A 17,091-nucleotide genomic window follows, 5' to 3' on the forward strand; every position below is an offset into this window, starting at 1 on the left:
CTAATGCAAGCAAGGTAATGAAATGCCATTGTAAATTGCAGCTATGAAACACCCAGGGGCTCCCTGTTATGCACTTTGCCAAACTGTATCATCTTTCGGTTTTCCAATTCAGTATATACATCAAATTTAACTGTCGCTTTTTTTTCTTATTCTGACTCCCATCTATATTTATTTCTTAATATAGAACACAGAGCATCTTATACATTTATCAACTGTGGCTTATTTTTTCCCTCTTTCTTTCCTTTCCTACTGCCTCTTTCCACCATTGCTGTTAGGCCCAGGTCAAAGCATACATCATCTTGCTGTAGGACCTCCAGAAAGGCATTGGTGGCTCAACTATCAGAAAATGTGCACTTCTGTGGCCTTGCAATGTCCCCATCAGCATCAGGAGGTTACCCAGGCTCTCGCACTCTTTCTCTGGACATGTCTGCTTGTAACTTTTCTAGGGTACCGACGTGTGTCTGAGACGTTGTCCTCTGGCCAAAGACCTTATGCTCTGTACAACTTCATTCAAGGCAGCCTTTTGCTCAGGCAGGTAACTTGCTGCCCTATGAGAGACTGTTGCTGTTGTTTCATGAAATTATCTGCTAATATGGTGTGGCCAGAGCTTTCACAAGCCCCGACTACAAGCAGAATGCTCTTCCAGTAGCCACAGAAGGAGCAGCCACACATCTGTACATGAACTTCCTTTCCCTTCAGAGGGAACAAATGTTCTCCTAATTCTTTTGCCTGAGGGTCTCATGGCTTACATTATCATGAAAGTTCTGGGAGACAGATTGCCAAGTGACCCAGATCTGCCTCACTTGTGATGGCACTGGTCAAACCCAGAATGCTGTGTCTGGGAGTGTGGCATGTGTGTATGCTGTGATATTGTACCCTTCAGCAGCACTTGGCTGCCTTGTTGCTCTGCTGGAAAGGCAGGCAAATACAAAGCTCAGCCTGCATGAAGGCCTGAGCACATATGGGAGAGCTTATCAAGGGCATTTTGCTTAGTGTATTGCAGAAGCTTTTCTGTTTGGTCCGTACTATCATATAGGCAGTGTCTGCTCACATCGCAGTGAAAGTGATGAAATTTTCATCCCTAGCACTTAAGGGCCCTGCTGGTGCCCCCTTTTGGAGTGTCTGAAAGCAGGTTTGGAGGCAGTGTTTTCTTTTGCATACCAGGTGTGGCTTATAGATCAGTGTTTTTGACAGCCAACTAATATTGAAAAACAGTTCTACTTCACAGATGAGATGACTGAACATCAATGAAGAATTTTATCTTTATTTTCATGATGTTAGCACAATAAACACAGTAGCATCGATCTGTACTTATTTAACAAAATACATTTATAGCAATTTACAAATTCTTTTAAATTTTAAAACATTGCATAACATTTTATTAAACACAATACTTTATATAGAGTTCTCATTTAAAAACATATTTCTGAGTATTTTCTCTTTTCAGTAAAGCGTAGCCTAACAAAGAAATTCGTGCTTGTTAGCAAGTAAGAAAATCAGAACACTAAGAAGATGTCACCTGTAAATTTATTTAATTTTAAATTAAGGTATCAGTGGAATGTAAACAAAGAGTAATTTTACAAAAGGCTCCTTATCAAATATACATGCAGAGGTCTGAGTTCCAATGTATATATTATTACATTTCTGCTCTCTAACGTAATATAATTTGATAAGCCATTATTAAAAACAGTAGCCTTTGGCACTTTGAGTAAAAAAGAATATATCAATATTTATGTAAAGAACACAATTTCAATGATTACACAAGAGCTTTAAAATCTTTTGTTAAGAAATAGGAAACGTTAGGAAAAATATCACACTGCACTTGAAATAGTGCAGCAAATTTCATAATAGTAAAAGCAACACATATGCCAATATATATCTGACTAAAACCAAGGAATAAAGAACAAACACTCCCACCAGGAATCCTGCAGTTTCCAAAACAGCTAAATTGCCAGAGGGAATATTTTCTAATCTTTTCTTTATTGCCATTATTCTCCATTTCAATTTTCCATTATTTTCAGGCTCATCTACTTATGTTCTTTTGCCTCACACTCACAAACTAACAAATGATTGCATATTATTTCCCTGCTTTGATAGGCCATCAGTGATTGTGTCTTACCCATTCCTTTAAAGCTAGTTTTACGTGCTTTATCACGTATTCAGACTAAATTAAATCCTTTCCTTTGCTATCCAAGTCTTCATAATTCCTAGGAACCTTATACAAAATTTGGTATTAAATAAAGGTCCTTTATTTTAAAAGGGAAAAAAAAAAAAGAAAAAGAAACCAAAAATCCAATTTTGATTTGTAAGTTCTAGAATCTGAGAACACATTTCTTAAAAAAATAAATAAATAAAATACCTTTTTTGTATCCCTGGCAACTGTGATTATCTTTCCCAGCTTCTGTGCCTTAAAGCACACCTTCAACGTACAAATTACCCTGCAACCCATCTGGTTATCCCCTTACATGTAACCTGCAGAATGTTTCTCCCTAGCCATCACATGCATGATGGGATCTTTGTCTATTACTAGTAGGAAAACTGTGGTAATTTCCTTAAGGGCCACCATTCTTCACAGCACTGGGGAAAGCATTGATAGGGCTGGCTGATAGCTAAGCCCAGAGCACCTCTGTAACTGGGAAGGTAGGTAAAGCTTTACATCAACTACAAATCCATTCTTCTGTGCAGATTAACAAACATCACCCTCTTATGTAATCAGTTAGGCTTAGAATCAGATCTGGGATTTGATTGTGGTTAGTTGTTTTTGTTGTTATTTTTTGGTTAGCGTGTGTTGTGCTATTTATCTTCCTGTGATGGAATGATTCTTTCTTCTGTTTGGCTGAAGCAGGGTGGGCTTTTCTTCAAAGGTCTGTGGGGTATGGTCTGTAGATACATTCTGTCATACTGTATGTATCTAGCTGTCTGATACCCCAAGTAAGATGACTTAGAAAAAATAAGTAAGTCAGAGAACAGACCTGATTTACTACTGCTTATTTGATAAGGGGACTTCATATTTATTCACACCCTTCTTGGCAGGGGAGTGGGCACATGTCTGTTATTAGTTCTTCTTCAGAAGAACAAGGAGTTGTACTGGATGAACATTACCCATGGCTTTGTCTATGGTTTGTTTTTTAAGTCAGAGATGTTAATGAAGCTTTTCTTAATAGTATGCCCAAGATATGCGATGCGTTTTTGTTTCGAAGCTCATCAATTTAACATGTTTTAGCAATAGAGGGTTTTAGCAAGCAAACTTTCCTTTATTATATTCCAAGTTTAATTTACTGAAGTAATCTGTGTTCTCTCAGGTACAGAGACCCTCCATATTCTTAAGTGGCAGTGGTGGGGGAAAAATATAAGTTTCTTATAATCTTATAACCTTAAGAAGGTTCTGGAGGGTGTCTCATGGAAAGTGAACAGAAGTGGTGGCACAATGCAACACTCACTCAGTGATTCTGCAATACCAAGGCATTCCATTTCTTAAAGCAAAGCACTAATTTCCTAAATGGTGACTGGGGTGAAACTTGTGATTGTTCTTGTGGCATGCTAAGCAAGTAAGCTGAATGACTGCTTATAACTGTGGGCTATGATAGTAATTACTGTCTTCTTTGAAGCTGATCAGGAAACCAGTGGTTTGTTTTTATTTACTCATGGCTAACCTTTCACATTGCACATTTTGCAGTTGTTGGCATCACACATTATAAAGTTAAAAACTAACCAAACAGTGGAAGGGTTGCTTGGAGATTTAAAAATGCAAGATCTGAATTACTTGTAGTACTTTAAAAGACCCCTTAAAAACATAATTTAAAACAGTTCTACAAGTTAGCCCACTAAGAAGCAGCGTCTTCATTAGTAGCACCTGTTCTTAAATAAAAGTTGAGCAGTAGCAGCAAAACTATTCAAAATAGATAGTTATTCCATTCTAATGGAACGTCACCTACACATTTTTTGTTGCAGTAGACATCTTAAAGAACTACACAAAACCTTTGCAATCGTTGAATGTGACAGATCCACTATAACAAAGCTGTAAATATTTCTTACGCTAAATGAATGCAGCCAGCATCATCATATTATTAGCAATATTATTTTTAAAGTAACTGCACATCAATATGTCATGTGTTTGTAGAGTTTACTAAGTATGCAAATTTTCAAAACATGTAAAGTTACCAGCACCATCCTGTATTAAAGATGTGGTGCAAATTCTGCAAAGGTGAATATATACCACTGATACAGCATTTGCTATGAAAAATTCAGTTGATTTTGGACACAAATATAAATAAAATAAAAAGTTGGCACATTCAGGAATTAAAGTGTCTGTATTCAAGACTGTTGTTTCAACATTGCCCTCGGATAAATGCTTTGAGTCTGAAGAAACAAGTTGTATGAAAACGATTCACATTAGTTAGGTTCTGATGTTGTGCTTTTCCCCCACTACATGATTTTTGTAGGATCTTGCACGTTGCAGATCAGCAGTGTTCAACAACATTTGGGCTGCTGGTCAGTAATTTGGCACATAAAGGTAAATATCATCTCTAAACAAAGAGAACAGAAGCTCTGTGAAGATTTGTTTCCTTTGTGGTGGTGCAGACCAGCTGATATGTCTCTTCTCATTCCTTGTATGCCCGTGTGGGGGATGTGCCTTTATAGAAGATGTTTCTGGTGTTCTCTGGACTGCTCCCTCGTTCAGGGATTAAAATGATGTTACCTTTTCTTCGAAGTGTTGAGTCCCTGCTAGAAGAAATGGACAGGGTCTCTGAGCCAATCTCACTTCCTTCCACTGGTGTGACTCTTATTGTAGTGATGCCATGATGGTGATGCTCGGTGTTATCTATGTTGCTCCTTTTCCTGTCACCTGACCCGTAACTGTCTTTTAAGGAGTCACAACTCTCAGAGTCTCTGTTGAGATCATTTAACTCATATGTCTGACGAAGGGTTATTTTTTCGGGTCCTTTCCATTTCCATGACCCACTTCCTTCACCTTCAGATGGCATCTGAATTACAGGTCTGTTATTTTCTGGATGGGCCTCAACTCTGACAATGCTGCTTGGCTCATGGTCTGTCAAGGTTTTATATCTGATGGCTCCTGTACAGGTGACTGTGCTTCCCTCTGAACTCTTTGGACTGCCCTGAAGCACTCCTTGCTGCTTAGACATGGCTATTACTTGCATGATTCTTGGCTGGCTGTTGCTTCTGCATGCAACACTCTTCTCAGCAGCTTTCAGCCATTTAGCTCTAGCTGAACTACTTTTGGGGGATGTGTTCACATTCTCCTGAGTCTCTTCAGGAATATGTACTAACTGGGAAGAGCCAGGACGTGACTGAATAGAAACCCTTGGCCCACCAGTAAGACCAGAGTTGTTACAACCTGGTACACTGCCAGGTTGAATTTTCAGGTACTGACTACTTGGACCATGATGATCACCATTGACACCCACTCTGGAAGGCTCTGAGCTTGACCTCATTTCAATAGCCCTTGGTGGTGACTGGCCAGATTCAGTCTCTATTACTTGCAGTGACAGCTTACGGCTTTCATTCTTATTCTTCCACTGGGAAAGCAGCTGTTTGGAGCGCGCAGAGTCCATTGATGCATGAATTGTTGCATTTCGTCTTGCTGGATCTTCCAAGGATGGTGTGTTGACTCTTGGCAAAGTGTTGCTGAAAGTTACCATGTTTTCCTTTCCCATTGGGCTTCGTGGTGTTATGATTTCTACATCAGCATTTGCTCTCTTAAGGTTAGTAAGAGAACCTGAATCTCTGTGGTTTCTATTCAGGATGCTTTCTGAACGGTGGGAGACAATGCCATCAGTGCCGCTACCATTTTTACCTGGCAGGATTCTATTGGCATCTTGACTGAGGTCTGTCAAGGACCTTAGAGGTTCTCTGTGAAAATTCGGGTGAAACACATTCTCCTCACTTGGCAAGAAGTTCCCCACAGCGTACAGGCCCTGATATTTGAAAAGAGTCATCAAAAAGTAGTTATGAAAAAGAGATTTTTAGGTATTTTAATCACATTCTTCTGTCTTAAATATTGAGTGAAAGAATTAGACCACTTTAACTGAAAGTTCCTTCTGAGTGTATACTTATCTTTATATTCTAATTTTTCTATGTATTCTCAATCTACTATGTAGGGGTCTTAGTAGGATGACAAGGGAACATATTTCTTGGTAATAAGCATTTAAGGGAAATATTTATTCTTCTTCAGTGCTCTTCATTTTATAAAACAACAGATACTGTTGAAGAAAGTATATTTTGTTATGAAAATATGAAAACAAATATTTGTAGTCTACAGGGTGAAGCTATTTAACATCTACTATGCTGTCTGCTCTGATCTAATGAATCTTGTTCCAGCTCAAGTTGTGCCATGATTCTGCCCTTTCCATTGCATAATAACCATGTAATACAATATCCACATGATAGAACAATTAATCAGCTTTAAATCAAATGCTTTCCAAGTTGTGCATACCCATAACAAGATTTAATTACACAGCATTTTCTTATTCAATAAATTTATTGTAAAATGCTGTCAGTTTAAAAAGATTCCATTGAGAAAATGTTCTATGAAAGGCTCAAGTGTCTGACCCGATCATTTAGGTTACTTGATCTGTATGCGCTTTTAAAAGTTATTTGTAGTTTCACAATATTTCACCTATCTTTCCTCTTATTGGTGTTTAGTTTTAAGTGCAGATTTATTTACTGACTGCTTGGTTTCCAAGGCAATGTGCCATTCAGATATTTGTTGTCTTCCCTATGTAGTATTGCATGATTTAACAAAGACCATGCTTGTTTGTAGATTTCAAACATGGGAACAACAGCTGCATTTATGAGAGTCTGCAACAGCTTAATAATTTTAAATTATATACTGAACAGAGTGCCTTTCTGCTCACAGTGTAATTGTAGGATCTTTCTTAGTAGCTTGCACAGTTTTTATTATCTTTTCAGGTTGCTGTCATTGTTGCCTCTGTGAAAGCCTTTTTTTTTTTTTTTTTTTTCCCAGTCACCTTTGTAGACCACCTACACATGCCTTAGATTATTACAACACAGGAAAAAAAGGGAACAGGTTATGAACTTATTATACAAATTTTGTTGTTGACTTCCTTCGGGACCAAAAGCTGTACCTACTGGTTAAGTACCCTTCTATTCACTATCGCATTGTCAGCAGAAGTTCCTTATTGCTCACAGGAACCTAAATTGACACAATCATGTAGGAGATGTATTGCGAGCAGCAAGCAGAAGCATTCAAACTTTGCTTCTGATTCTTGCAGTCAGGTACAAACAGGCCTATCCTCTATACACTCTTACAGCACTCTTCTAAAGTGCTCTGTTTCAGTACAGTATAGATATAGATCAGGAGTAATCTGCCTTAGATATACTATTTCCCTTGCAAAACTTCCCTAAAAGCTCTAAAGATCCACAAGGGGTTAACACTGTCTTTGGTTTCCTGCAGGTTTAGCAGTTTACTCAGTGGAGTTGCTGTAAAATAATTAAACCATTTTTTTAGGCACTGTGAGATCACACTGGCAACAAATACTGGTTAATCCAATGTTTGCCATTTACTATGCTTTGAAGTGGGGAGTGGAAAATATGAGCATCTTAAATGAAGTGCATCATGTTAGAGCTGTTTCTGCATATAGTACTAGACTATTATATACTACCTTGTGCGCTCCCATGGCACTTTGAATTGAAATATATATTTGCTTTTCCCTGTCTCTTCTTAGAAGTGATTACCCCCAACACCATCATCTTCATCTCATTTGGCTTATATTCTTAATTATGGTATGTTACCGTGACAAAATATTTTCATTAAAAATACCAATACTCTTATTGTAGACATATGATTTATTTTCTAAAACATAAGACATCTATGCTATATTTACCAAATAGAGAGCAATTCCTCCTCCTATGAGAAAGCCACAGTAAACATCAACTGGATGATTCTTATACTGAGTGATTCGAGTCAGACCACATATAATTCCACAGATGATAAAAGCAAAGACCAAAAGTGGCTTCAGTAGTTTTGAGGAGTCTGTTAATGTAGAATTGAAGTACATCTTAAAAAAAAGAAAAAGATGAAGAAGCAGTTATAGAAACTGAAATTTACCTCAGAATATATATATGAATTTTTCACATTAAATGTTTCTTGGACACTTAAATCACTGTTACACTAATGCTGAAGATAATCAGTTTAATTTTGTTTAGCAGCCTTGTTAAAATCTACTCAATTAGTGTAGGAAGATCAGAAATCACAAGAAATAGATTTCTGAAAGCAGAGGCAATGTTGCATATTGATGTCAATTAGGATAAAGATTTTATGCCTAAATAATGTTCACACAGAACCTAAATGTTCTGTAAATGTGACTAAGCAGTTACTGTGTGAGAAATACAAAATCCAGATGAAAGCAATAATGTATCACCAGATTCTTTAGAAAGCCTTTCTAAACTGGTGGAGAAGATGGCAGGGAGGTTAAATAAATAAATAAATAAAATTACTTCAAATTTTCACTCTTTCCTGGTCTGAAAAAATACTGTCAAGTTCCCAGTACATGTGAAATTCCATTACTTAGTCTGATTAATGGGTTGCTACTGTTTTTTGCACTCCACTTTGGGTTTATAACATGAATGATGAAAAATTCCTTTAAAATTTCAAATAAGTGATCACTCATACAAATATGGGCCCCCATATTGAAGAAATGTCTATGATCAGATGTGGGAAATCAGCTATAATCACTGAAGCTTGTCTTAATATTTCCTGCTAATTACTAGTTGTTATTCTCTTGCTTTGTAGTAGCATTTTGAGGCCTCAGAGAATGGTTGTGTCAGTTCATCAATGATGTAATTCTGTGGAGGTCAAATGAAACTAGAGCACGTAAAATGTTTGTGCCTTAATGCCTGAAGTTTAAAAACAATGAGTCAAATAAAGAGAGCAGCAAAGGGAAGACAAAACATAAAAAGGCTGTTTTGAATGGTAAGTTAAAACCGTCACCTTATAAGATAGAAAAGCATTGCATTTTATATGTGAATAACATGAGGCATTAAATATATTCTTTAATATTACGATGAATAATGTTGCTTCTTAACAAAGAGTGTGAAACAGCTGCATCTTTTCTTTATTCTTTATAGAACTGCTTTTATTTTAGCTGCTGATAATTTCATTTTTCTTCTAAATTGATAGGATAAAAACTCATATCTGTTCAGAATGTCCAGGCAATACATCACTGTAAAATGTGCAGCGAATTACATTCTGACTTTTGTCTTATTTAAATGAAAATGAATAGAGTTGATTACTCACCGAAATGTACACTGCTGCAAAGGCTGCCAGGGTGGCATGTTGAGATGGGAATGACTTTCTGCCAAGGAAGGACACTCAAATTATGCTTCTAAGTTCAAATGTACTGTGCTAGTGTTCACTTGAAAAAATACACTGAATGTTACAGTCATTTTCGGCTGATACTTGCTAAGCAATATATGATCAATCATTAACATTTACTCTCAAAATTTCTTTTCTATAATCCAGAGGAAAAACTAATGTTAATATTTAGCATGGAAATATTTTTGGTTGGTAAGCGTAGTAGGGGTACTATGTGTGTGAATGAGCTATAGACTGGATGCTTGATTTTAAGTGAAGAAGAGTGTGTTTATCCTGCAGTCACAGCAGCCACTTTAACCTGAGGTAGGCTGAAATAAAAAGTTCAGCTTGGGATAAATGCTTGAACAGTCATTCAGGGTGGATTTTGACAACCTTGCTGGGCTCCCTGTTTCTACATCTTTTTTTGTTTTTTTTTTTTTTTTTTTTTTTTTTTTTTCTTCTAGCAGCACCTCAGCTGAGTTAAAATAGAAGTGATTGAAATATAGTCCTTTGCCCTTAGATGTTTTTCTGCAAAGGAGCAGATTCTTCTTTCTAAATTTAATTCCTATGTGTTCTGCATAGTCTGTTCTAAATAATTCATTGGTAATGAAATGTGTGAATGTAGGTCAGTGTGAATGCCACACTGCTGACCTGAATTTGAGCTCATGGCTCCAGCAGCTCCTTGACTCTGGTGAAGATAAAATCAGCGTGGTTCCTTTTTTCACTTACAAAGACAGGACTATTTTTTTTCCTTCTCCTGAGCAAGCTTTTCTCAGTTAGTATCCCTGGTTCAGGGGAGGGCAAGAAAGTAAATATATGGGAAAACTATAGGTGCATATAATGTCTATCAACTCCTTTACTTTGTGTGGGTTTTAGTAGAAGCATAAATGTACTTACAGTCTCTGTGGAGTTATTCTGTAGGTTTGATTCAATGAAGTTTAAAACCACTCTGAACTTAACCTAGATTTGATGGCATTTTGCCATATACAAAATACGTCACTATGCTTCAGTCACTATGCTTCAGTCAGTTTTCTGTTTCTTCTCTTTTCTATTTGTATGCTTTCAGAGGTAGCACAATACATGCACTCTGTGTATTTTTTTAATGGTGACGCTGCTTTTGCTCTTCTCTATTTGCTATCTGTTCATCTAAAATGAAAATAATGCAAGCTAAAAGTATGTGGCCTTTCTGCATGGCTCTTTATTGAAAAGGCAAACAAAGGTCTCAAAGAAAACATGCCCTGGGCTCATTAGACAGTATATGGAGGGGGAGATAATGATTAGAGTCATACTGAGTCAGAACATCAGAAACAACAGAGGATACAGAAATCACTGGAGAGCTCAGTAGAAATGACTGAAAGGATTCTTTGAAGACAAACAGAGGATGAAAGAAAAAAGATATTGCAGAAAATTAATTCATAGGGGAGTCTAGGGAAAAAATTTCTAGAGCCAAAGTTTCTAGAACATACACATTTAAAAATGAAGGCTATTATAAATGTCATAAGAACAAGTCCCTTAAAAACTGAAATTGCTGAGGTCAAATTAATCTCCTGAGCTAGAGAAGTTCTATTGTAAGTCCCATACTAGGTGACTGAAGGAAGTATTGAACCAGTAGCAACTGCTGTTTGCATTGCTAAAGGTGTCACAATTATATGAAAACAAGAACATAATAAAAGAAAATGACAAGAAAATTGTAATAAAGAGAAATCAGATATATTATTATAGTTAATAAGTCCTCTATGATAGGAGTAAATTTGACTTCTTAGTATGTTTGTTTTCCTAAGAAATAATAACACAAAAACTCACTGCATAATCTTAATCTGTTGTCAATTTAAACTGTTTCACTGTTTGTTGTAGTTGTTGTTTTTGTTTGTTTGTTTTTCTTCTTGAATGTGGTGATATTTAAACTTAAATATGATCAGAGATTTTGGAATGGCTACAGACAGTCCTTTCAGGGCATTGTATTTGAGATGATAACAAAATGAATGAGAGCTATTGTGAAAATTTTCCGTCCTATTCGACCTGTAAAGCTGCACCGATTTCACTGGGAAACTGTGTAGCTGAAGGAGGTTGCTTGCAAACATCAGGATTCAATGGCTGTATCACAGTAGGAGTAGATTGTTACAAGAAAGGAGACAGTGAGGTGAAGGCCAAACTATTTAAGCCAAATGAAGATACAGTCATGCCCAGATACAAGTAACAAAGGTGGCAAATGAATCAGTGTATGAGCCTCAGCCAACTAAACATATTTAAAATCAAATAAATAATTGAAGATTTTAAACGTTAGTGAACTTGGTTTGTCTCGGTGAATAGAGACAGATTAGGAAATTTACTGTAAGATACTTCACAGAGTGAATGATTTTCTGATTCTCAAGTATGTCAACCACTCAAATTAATGTACATAGGTTGCTCTGGAAGTAATGCCTCTGATTTATTTCCTTGGAAACAGCAACAGATACAAAGAACTCAAAAACAGTATTTGATAGAACAAATTCTCAGCTACAAAATACTTTCTATTTTTGGTTTGTTTCCCCCTCCCACATAGCCATTGCCATTAGCTGTGTGTTTTTGTCAGCAATGAACAAGAGCCTGCATGCTGAGCTTGTAAAAATCTGTACCAGTGGAGGTGGACCACTGTCACCACTTCTGAAATGCACTGTAGTCACATCCACTCTTTTATAAATTGGAGTCTCCATAGATGCTTAGCATGCATTAGTGAGTGTAAGCTGATGCCATTTTTTTTAATGTCTTGGGCCAACATAATAAAATAGGAGGCATTACTTTAGAACAACCCTTGTAAAAGCAAATAAACTAGGGAAGATATGTCTTGGTGATACAGACAAAGCATTTTAATAATATCAATGTGACAAAAATGCAATGCTATAAGGTGTAAAGTTAATACAGAAGCTAATGTCTTGACCTGAAAAGACTGCAAAGCTTTAGTGAGGTAGGTAGGACAGAAGAAAAGATTAGCATGCCTGCTAATCTGGTGTACAAGAAAAATAAGCAACTTTGTCAGTAGCAGAAATCATCATCATTTCAAACATTGTATAATTTTGCCGTGATGTTATTAGAAAGCAGGGAATTTTTTAAAAGTGCCATGTAGAAAAATTTTGAAGGACTGCAGAAAATGCAAGGAAATGTGATAGAAGTGACTAACAAGACAGCTTAAACTGGTGTGGAAAAGGCAGGGAAAACTGCTATTGTATTCAGTGAAGAGCTTCACGAATTCTCAGTAGTGCAGTGCATATATTTAGGATATAAATGGAAAATAAATAAACTAACAAATGCCAAAACCAAAGCTGACCAACTAAGATCAGAATGCCAACAATGGAGTTTACAATATACAGAAGTCTCAGATAATGTAGTTGGGCGACTTCTCCATCTTGATAATGTTGTGAATTTACTCAGATTCCACTGGGAGAAGCAGCAGAAGTTGCATGTATTAATAATTGTATGGGGAACTGTCTCCTTTGAAGGGAAGAAAATAATTAGCTACTTCCAACACACTTCTGAACCTGACAAAGATTTCCAAAGCCCGCAGTTGGTCTAATGTCTTCATTAAGAAAATTAAACATCACTAAAAATGTTCTCGGCATTATTACTTAGAGGAAGGAGAAAAAAAAGAAAAAAAGAAAAAAAAAAAAGAAAAAAAAAAAAAAAAAAAAGCAGCAAAACTAATCCAGACTTTATATAGAGAAAGTGAAAGAACCGACCTTCCAGCATTGATAATATTAGCATCAGCTCCTGAGCAAATGTCTTCCACAACATATGAATTCTCTGAGCAGGATACATTTAAGGATGTGTAGTTAGGTTTGCAGACAGTCAGGAAATACGGTGCTTGATATCCTGTTGATAGTTGTATAATATCAGTAACAAGAGCAGTAGAACAAAGACCAAACACATGAACACCTAGGAAATAAAGAAAGCAAGCCTGTTAATTTTATTGTATATATAAGTTAAATGAACTCACTATGTAAAATGTACTCAACAGGGATCTGTGGCTCCTGTCATTGGGCTTGTGACAGTTCAACTGTAGTATAAGATTTTTTATTTTTTTTTCCTTTATGGAATCTTATTGCAGATAAATCATTTAACGTAAAATTTAAGATTATTTATGCTTGTTTTCTCCCTATTGATACTTAATATTTAGTTATTATGACCTTATGTCATCCAATATTGTTTTCACAAACTTCATTGGAGCTTCTCCTATTTAGAAAACAAATTATAGCAGCCTGAGGCTCAACCATCTATTTAAGCAGAGCATGTGTGCTCATTCTGTCCTTGGATTTACCTATTGAAACACATTTGAATAACACATCACTGCTCTGATGACTTTATCTCTCTTTATTACTGGGGATTCATCAGCTGTCAATAACTTTGGCATATCTTTACACATCTTACATTTCTTGAGTACCAAGTCCTTGCTATGATTACAGGAAGTCTTTTTTTTTTTTTTTTTTTTTTTTTCTCAGTGATCTACGTTCCTGTCTGATTAATAATATCATTCACAAGACAGTTAATTTTTTATTTTTTTTAACTGTGCATTTTCTAATTGCTTTTTCCCTAAGGATCTCTAATTCTCTACTTGTATTTATATCAAAAACTCATTTCAAACCTGAAAGAATGCTGAAGTAATTGTTCTACCATAAACAAACTTCAGTCTTAGGATATGAATCAAAGATTTAATCCGTGCATCCTAGAGCTTTCTTTAGTGATGGAACAGGATGCTATACTGTAGAAGTGTGTGGCAAGGGATATTATTAGTTTTTCTTATTGCTCACCTCCCCACTACTGCTCTTAGCAGAGTATGCTTTATTGGTCATATATATATATGTGTGTGTGTGTATATATGTGTAGCTAATGTGTAGTCCACCTACAAAGTTTTTAGTCTGCTGTCCTGCAACCTGTCTTTGCATATGCTGCACTCACTGATGAAAACCTTCTGGAACTGAGAAAACCTTTCCTTTAGCCATTCATTTGCAGAGGGACTTAACTGTGAGAGTGGAGCAAAGATCAGCTAGCATTACAATCTCAGCTATATTAAATACCAAAATAATACAATTAATCGCATCCCCCTCTATCATTACGTTGCCAGATTCTAGCCCTTTTTCAAGAGGTAGGTAAAAGTAACAGAAAAGAATGTAAGATGTACTGACAGTTTGTAACAGGTTGTTACTTTCATGCTGAATGCTGTATCATTTGGGTTGAAACCTTTTGATACACTGAAGATAGGCAGGGGGAAACTGTACACTGAAACCATTAAAAGGAAAGCGGCAACAAGTGAGTAGAGAAGGAAAAACAAACGATTATTTTAGGAAGACTGACAGTGGACTAGAAGAGGAAAGAGAAAATGGAGAGCGTAGATACTACTTCACTGAATATGGGGCTGCTTTCTTGCTCCACTTGACAGTTTCTTCTCACATTTTCTGGCAAAAAAACAAAAAACAAAAACAACCCCAACAAAAAACAAATCTATGCCAGATACAGCCCTGCAACTGTTCTGAAAGGCTGTTTCAGAAAAGGAAATCTGCATAGTGGAAACCGAATGTACACAGAAAACTCTTCTTTGTGAGTGACTTTTGAAACCCACCAACAAATCTGACAGCTCTTCTAAGAAATGAATTGAAGTTGCATCCTCCTGCATTAATATTGGCCTCTGTTCCAATCCCATTTCTTCTTTTGGACAGGCAACAGTAGAGAATTCCTTCTCCTACCATTATCTGCAATGACAAAGAAACTGTTAATTTAAATGTAGCGATTACTCATAGGACAGCAATAGAATTTAAAGGGCTCATATTATTTTGACATAACCGATGTTTTCCACTGACACATACATTCATCTAAAAGATGTGTATCAATATGTAAACATCCAGTAATGCAATTTAACCTGTGTGAGAGCAACAAGGAAGGGTCACTGACATTTAATCTAAGCACCATATAGTTTTGAAAGGAGAGCTTTTCTAAATATGTTTAATATGTTTGTATAAAATTCTCAGCAGAATGGGAGCCTTGATTCAAAAACTGGATTCTTCTACAGTAAAAAATATAATAATCAGCAGTTCTTGCCTTTCACGTGATCCAGAACCATAGCAGTATCTTAACTGCTCTTAAGGTGGTTTTAGCCATCAGTCTTGGCCTCATGCCTAGCATTTGCTAGCAGCTACTAATCGCATAGCAGCCTACTTGTCCATAATTATTTAATTTGGCTTGGATTTTAACCAGATCCACAGCAGTAGAAAAAGTTCTGTCCTTATGGTGCTCTGAACAGAGATCGTGCCTTAAGCCACAGGTAAATGTTTAGAACAGAAATAAGAAGAATAGAAAAGAGAACAAAGTGTGTTTGCTGGAAAATGCAGATCTATTTATATTTTTTTTAGCCTCAAGTTCTATTGATTTTCTTGTTAAGCATTGTAGCTTGATAATCTGTATGGAGCTATGTTAGAATTCAGAAAAAAAATGATGTATTGAAATATTGAAATGAAGGGGGAAGTTCTCACCACTACAAGGAAAGTTCACATGTCTATCAGCAGATGAAAAGTAATGTAGGCTGTGCATGGAGCTTACAGTACAATTAAAGGCTAAAGCATCTGAATGAAGAAGAATCTGATGTAGTAATGATCCACATTTCTGCACACCAAAATCTCTCACTGACATTTCCTGTTCTTTATGAATATGTATAGAAATTTTCTCATATCCCACAAACAATAAGACATATACCAGTAATACATGTGGTAATTTTCTGTAATATTTCTGGGCAGTACAAACCTGGTTAAAAGCAGTTGCTACTCATTAATAATGTATTACCAAACTGCTAATATTCTGACAAGAGTTTCCATTCTGCTGAAATAATCTTCTCCCTTTGGATGAGCCATTAAACCAGTCTCCTGTCTACTCTGAACAACTGACTTTCAATTCAGAGGAGTCCCAGTGCTGCTTGTGAAAATGAAATTGATTTCACAGACAAGGCTGATACCCCTTACTAAGCAAAGCTAGTTCAAAAAAACGTGACATGTTCTCTGCAGTAAAATTAAGGCTGCCAATTTACTGTTGTATCTGCGTCTTATGATAAGCAGTTTTTAATATTGTATAGCATTAATGAATGATGTAAACTATTTTCACTCAACTGTTGATGCTTTTTCTTAACTTAGTGCCTGCAGTTAGGATAGTGTGAGTAAATGAAGTGCTACAGGGAATGTTCTAAGAGCTGTGCATCTCCTTTTGCTGTGGGAGAATAAAACTGAATTTAAACTCCTAAGGCAATTAGTTTGGATGGTAATTAGTTTGGATGGTACTTTGTGGCTTAGCTGCAGACAGAGCACTTACTTTCTTTATGCCAACTGAAACTCTGTTCAGAATCTTTAATAAGTGATGGTGGCACCTCAGACTTACCGTAATTGATGGTCCAGCAAAAACCAGACTAAGCAACATCAAAAAGGGAACTGCTTCTTGTGTAGGCTCAATATATGGCATACTCAGACTCTTGTCATAGCAATTAAATCCAGAGTGAACTGGCTTGAAGACATCAGTAAGTTCAAGAAAATACAGGCTAACAACAGAAGATGCCAATATTGGCAACTAGAAAAGAAGAAAATGAAAAATTATAGAAATAGAATAGCATTGTTTTTGCAGAGACATTTTTGATAAATCACCATAGTTTGCTATTTACATCACATTATTCCTTGCTATATTTGTTTTATCTTCTATAAATAATAAATTCTCTAGGGATGTTATACTACTCAGTTGATATCAAGTAA

At 36.2% G+C, this 17,091-nt stretch overlaps 2 protein-coding genes across 7 annotated transcripts in view; one reads left to right on the forward strand and one right to left on the reverse strand.

Moving 5' to 3' along the window:
- PLPPR5 (phospholipid phosphatase related 5) overlaps positions 1–17,091 on the forward strand; it is a 169,403-nt gene that overhangs the window by 50,060 nt on the left and 102,252 nt on the right. Inside the window, exon 1 of one of the 6 annotated variants that reach the window (XM_015870095.2) lies at positions 8,885–8,956. The exons of the other annotated variants lie outside the window; for them this stretch is intronic. The gene's annotated coding sequence lies outside the window, so the exon portion shown is untranslated. Of the gene's footprint in view, positions 1–8,884; positions 8,957–17,091 lie in introns of those variants that run through there. 6 annotated transcript variants of the gene reach the window in all.
- Positions 1,247–17,091, reverse strand: part of PLPPR4 (phospholipid phosphatase related 4) — a 28,934-nt gene continuing 13,089 nt past the window's right edge. Inside the window, exons 2-7 of the mRNA XM_015870087.2 lie at positions 16,727–16,912; positions 14,928–15,057; positions 13,051–13,246; positions 9,281–9,338; positions 7,869–8,042; positions 1,247–5,939 (exon numbers count right to left, since the gene is read on the reverse strand). Coding sequence (XP_015725573.1) covers positions 4,602–5,939; positions 7,869–8,042; positions 9,281–9,338; positions 13,051–13,246; positions 14,928–15,057; positions 16,727–16,912 — 2,082 coding nt within the window. The 3' untranslated portion in view covers positions 1,247–4,601. The remainder of the gene's footprint in view (positions 5,940–7,868; positions 8,043–9,280; positions 9,339–13,050; positions 13,247–14,927; positions 15,058–16,726; positions 16,913–17,091) is intronic.

This window comes from Coturnix japonica, chromosome 8 (assembly GCF_001577835.2).
Source record: "Coturnix japonica isolate 7356 chromosome 8, Coturnix japonica 2.1, whole genome shotgun sequence".
In the NCBI taxonomy this organism is placed as follows: domain Eukaryota; kingdom Metazoa; phylum Chordata; class Aves; order Galliformes; family Phasianidae; genus Coturnix; species Coturnix japonica.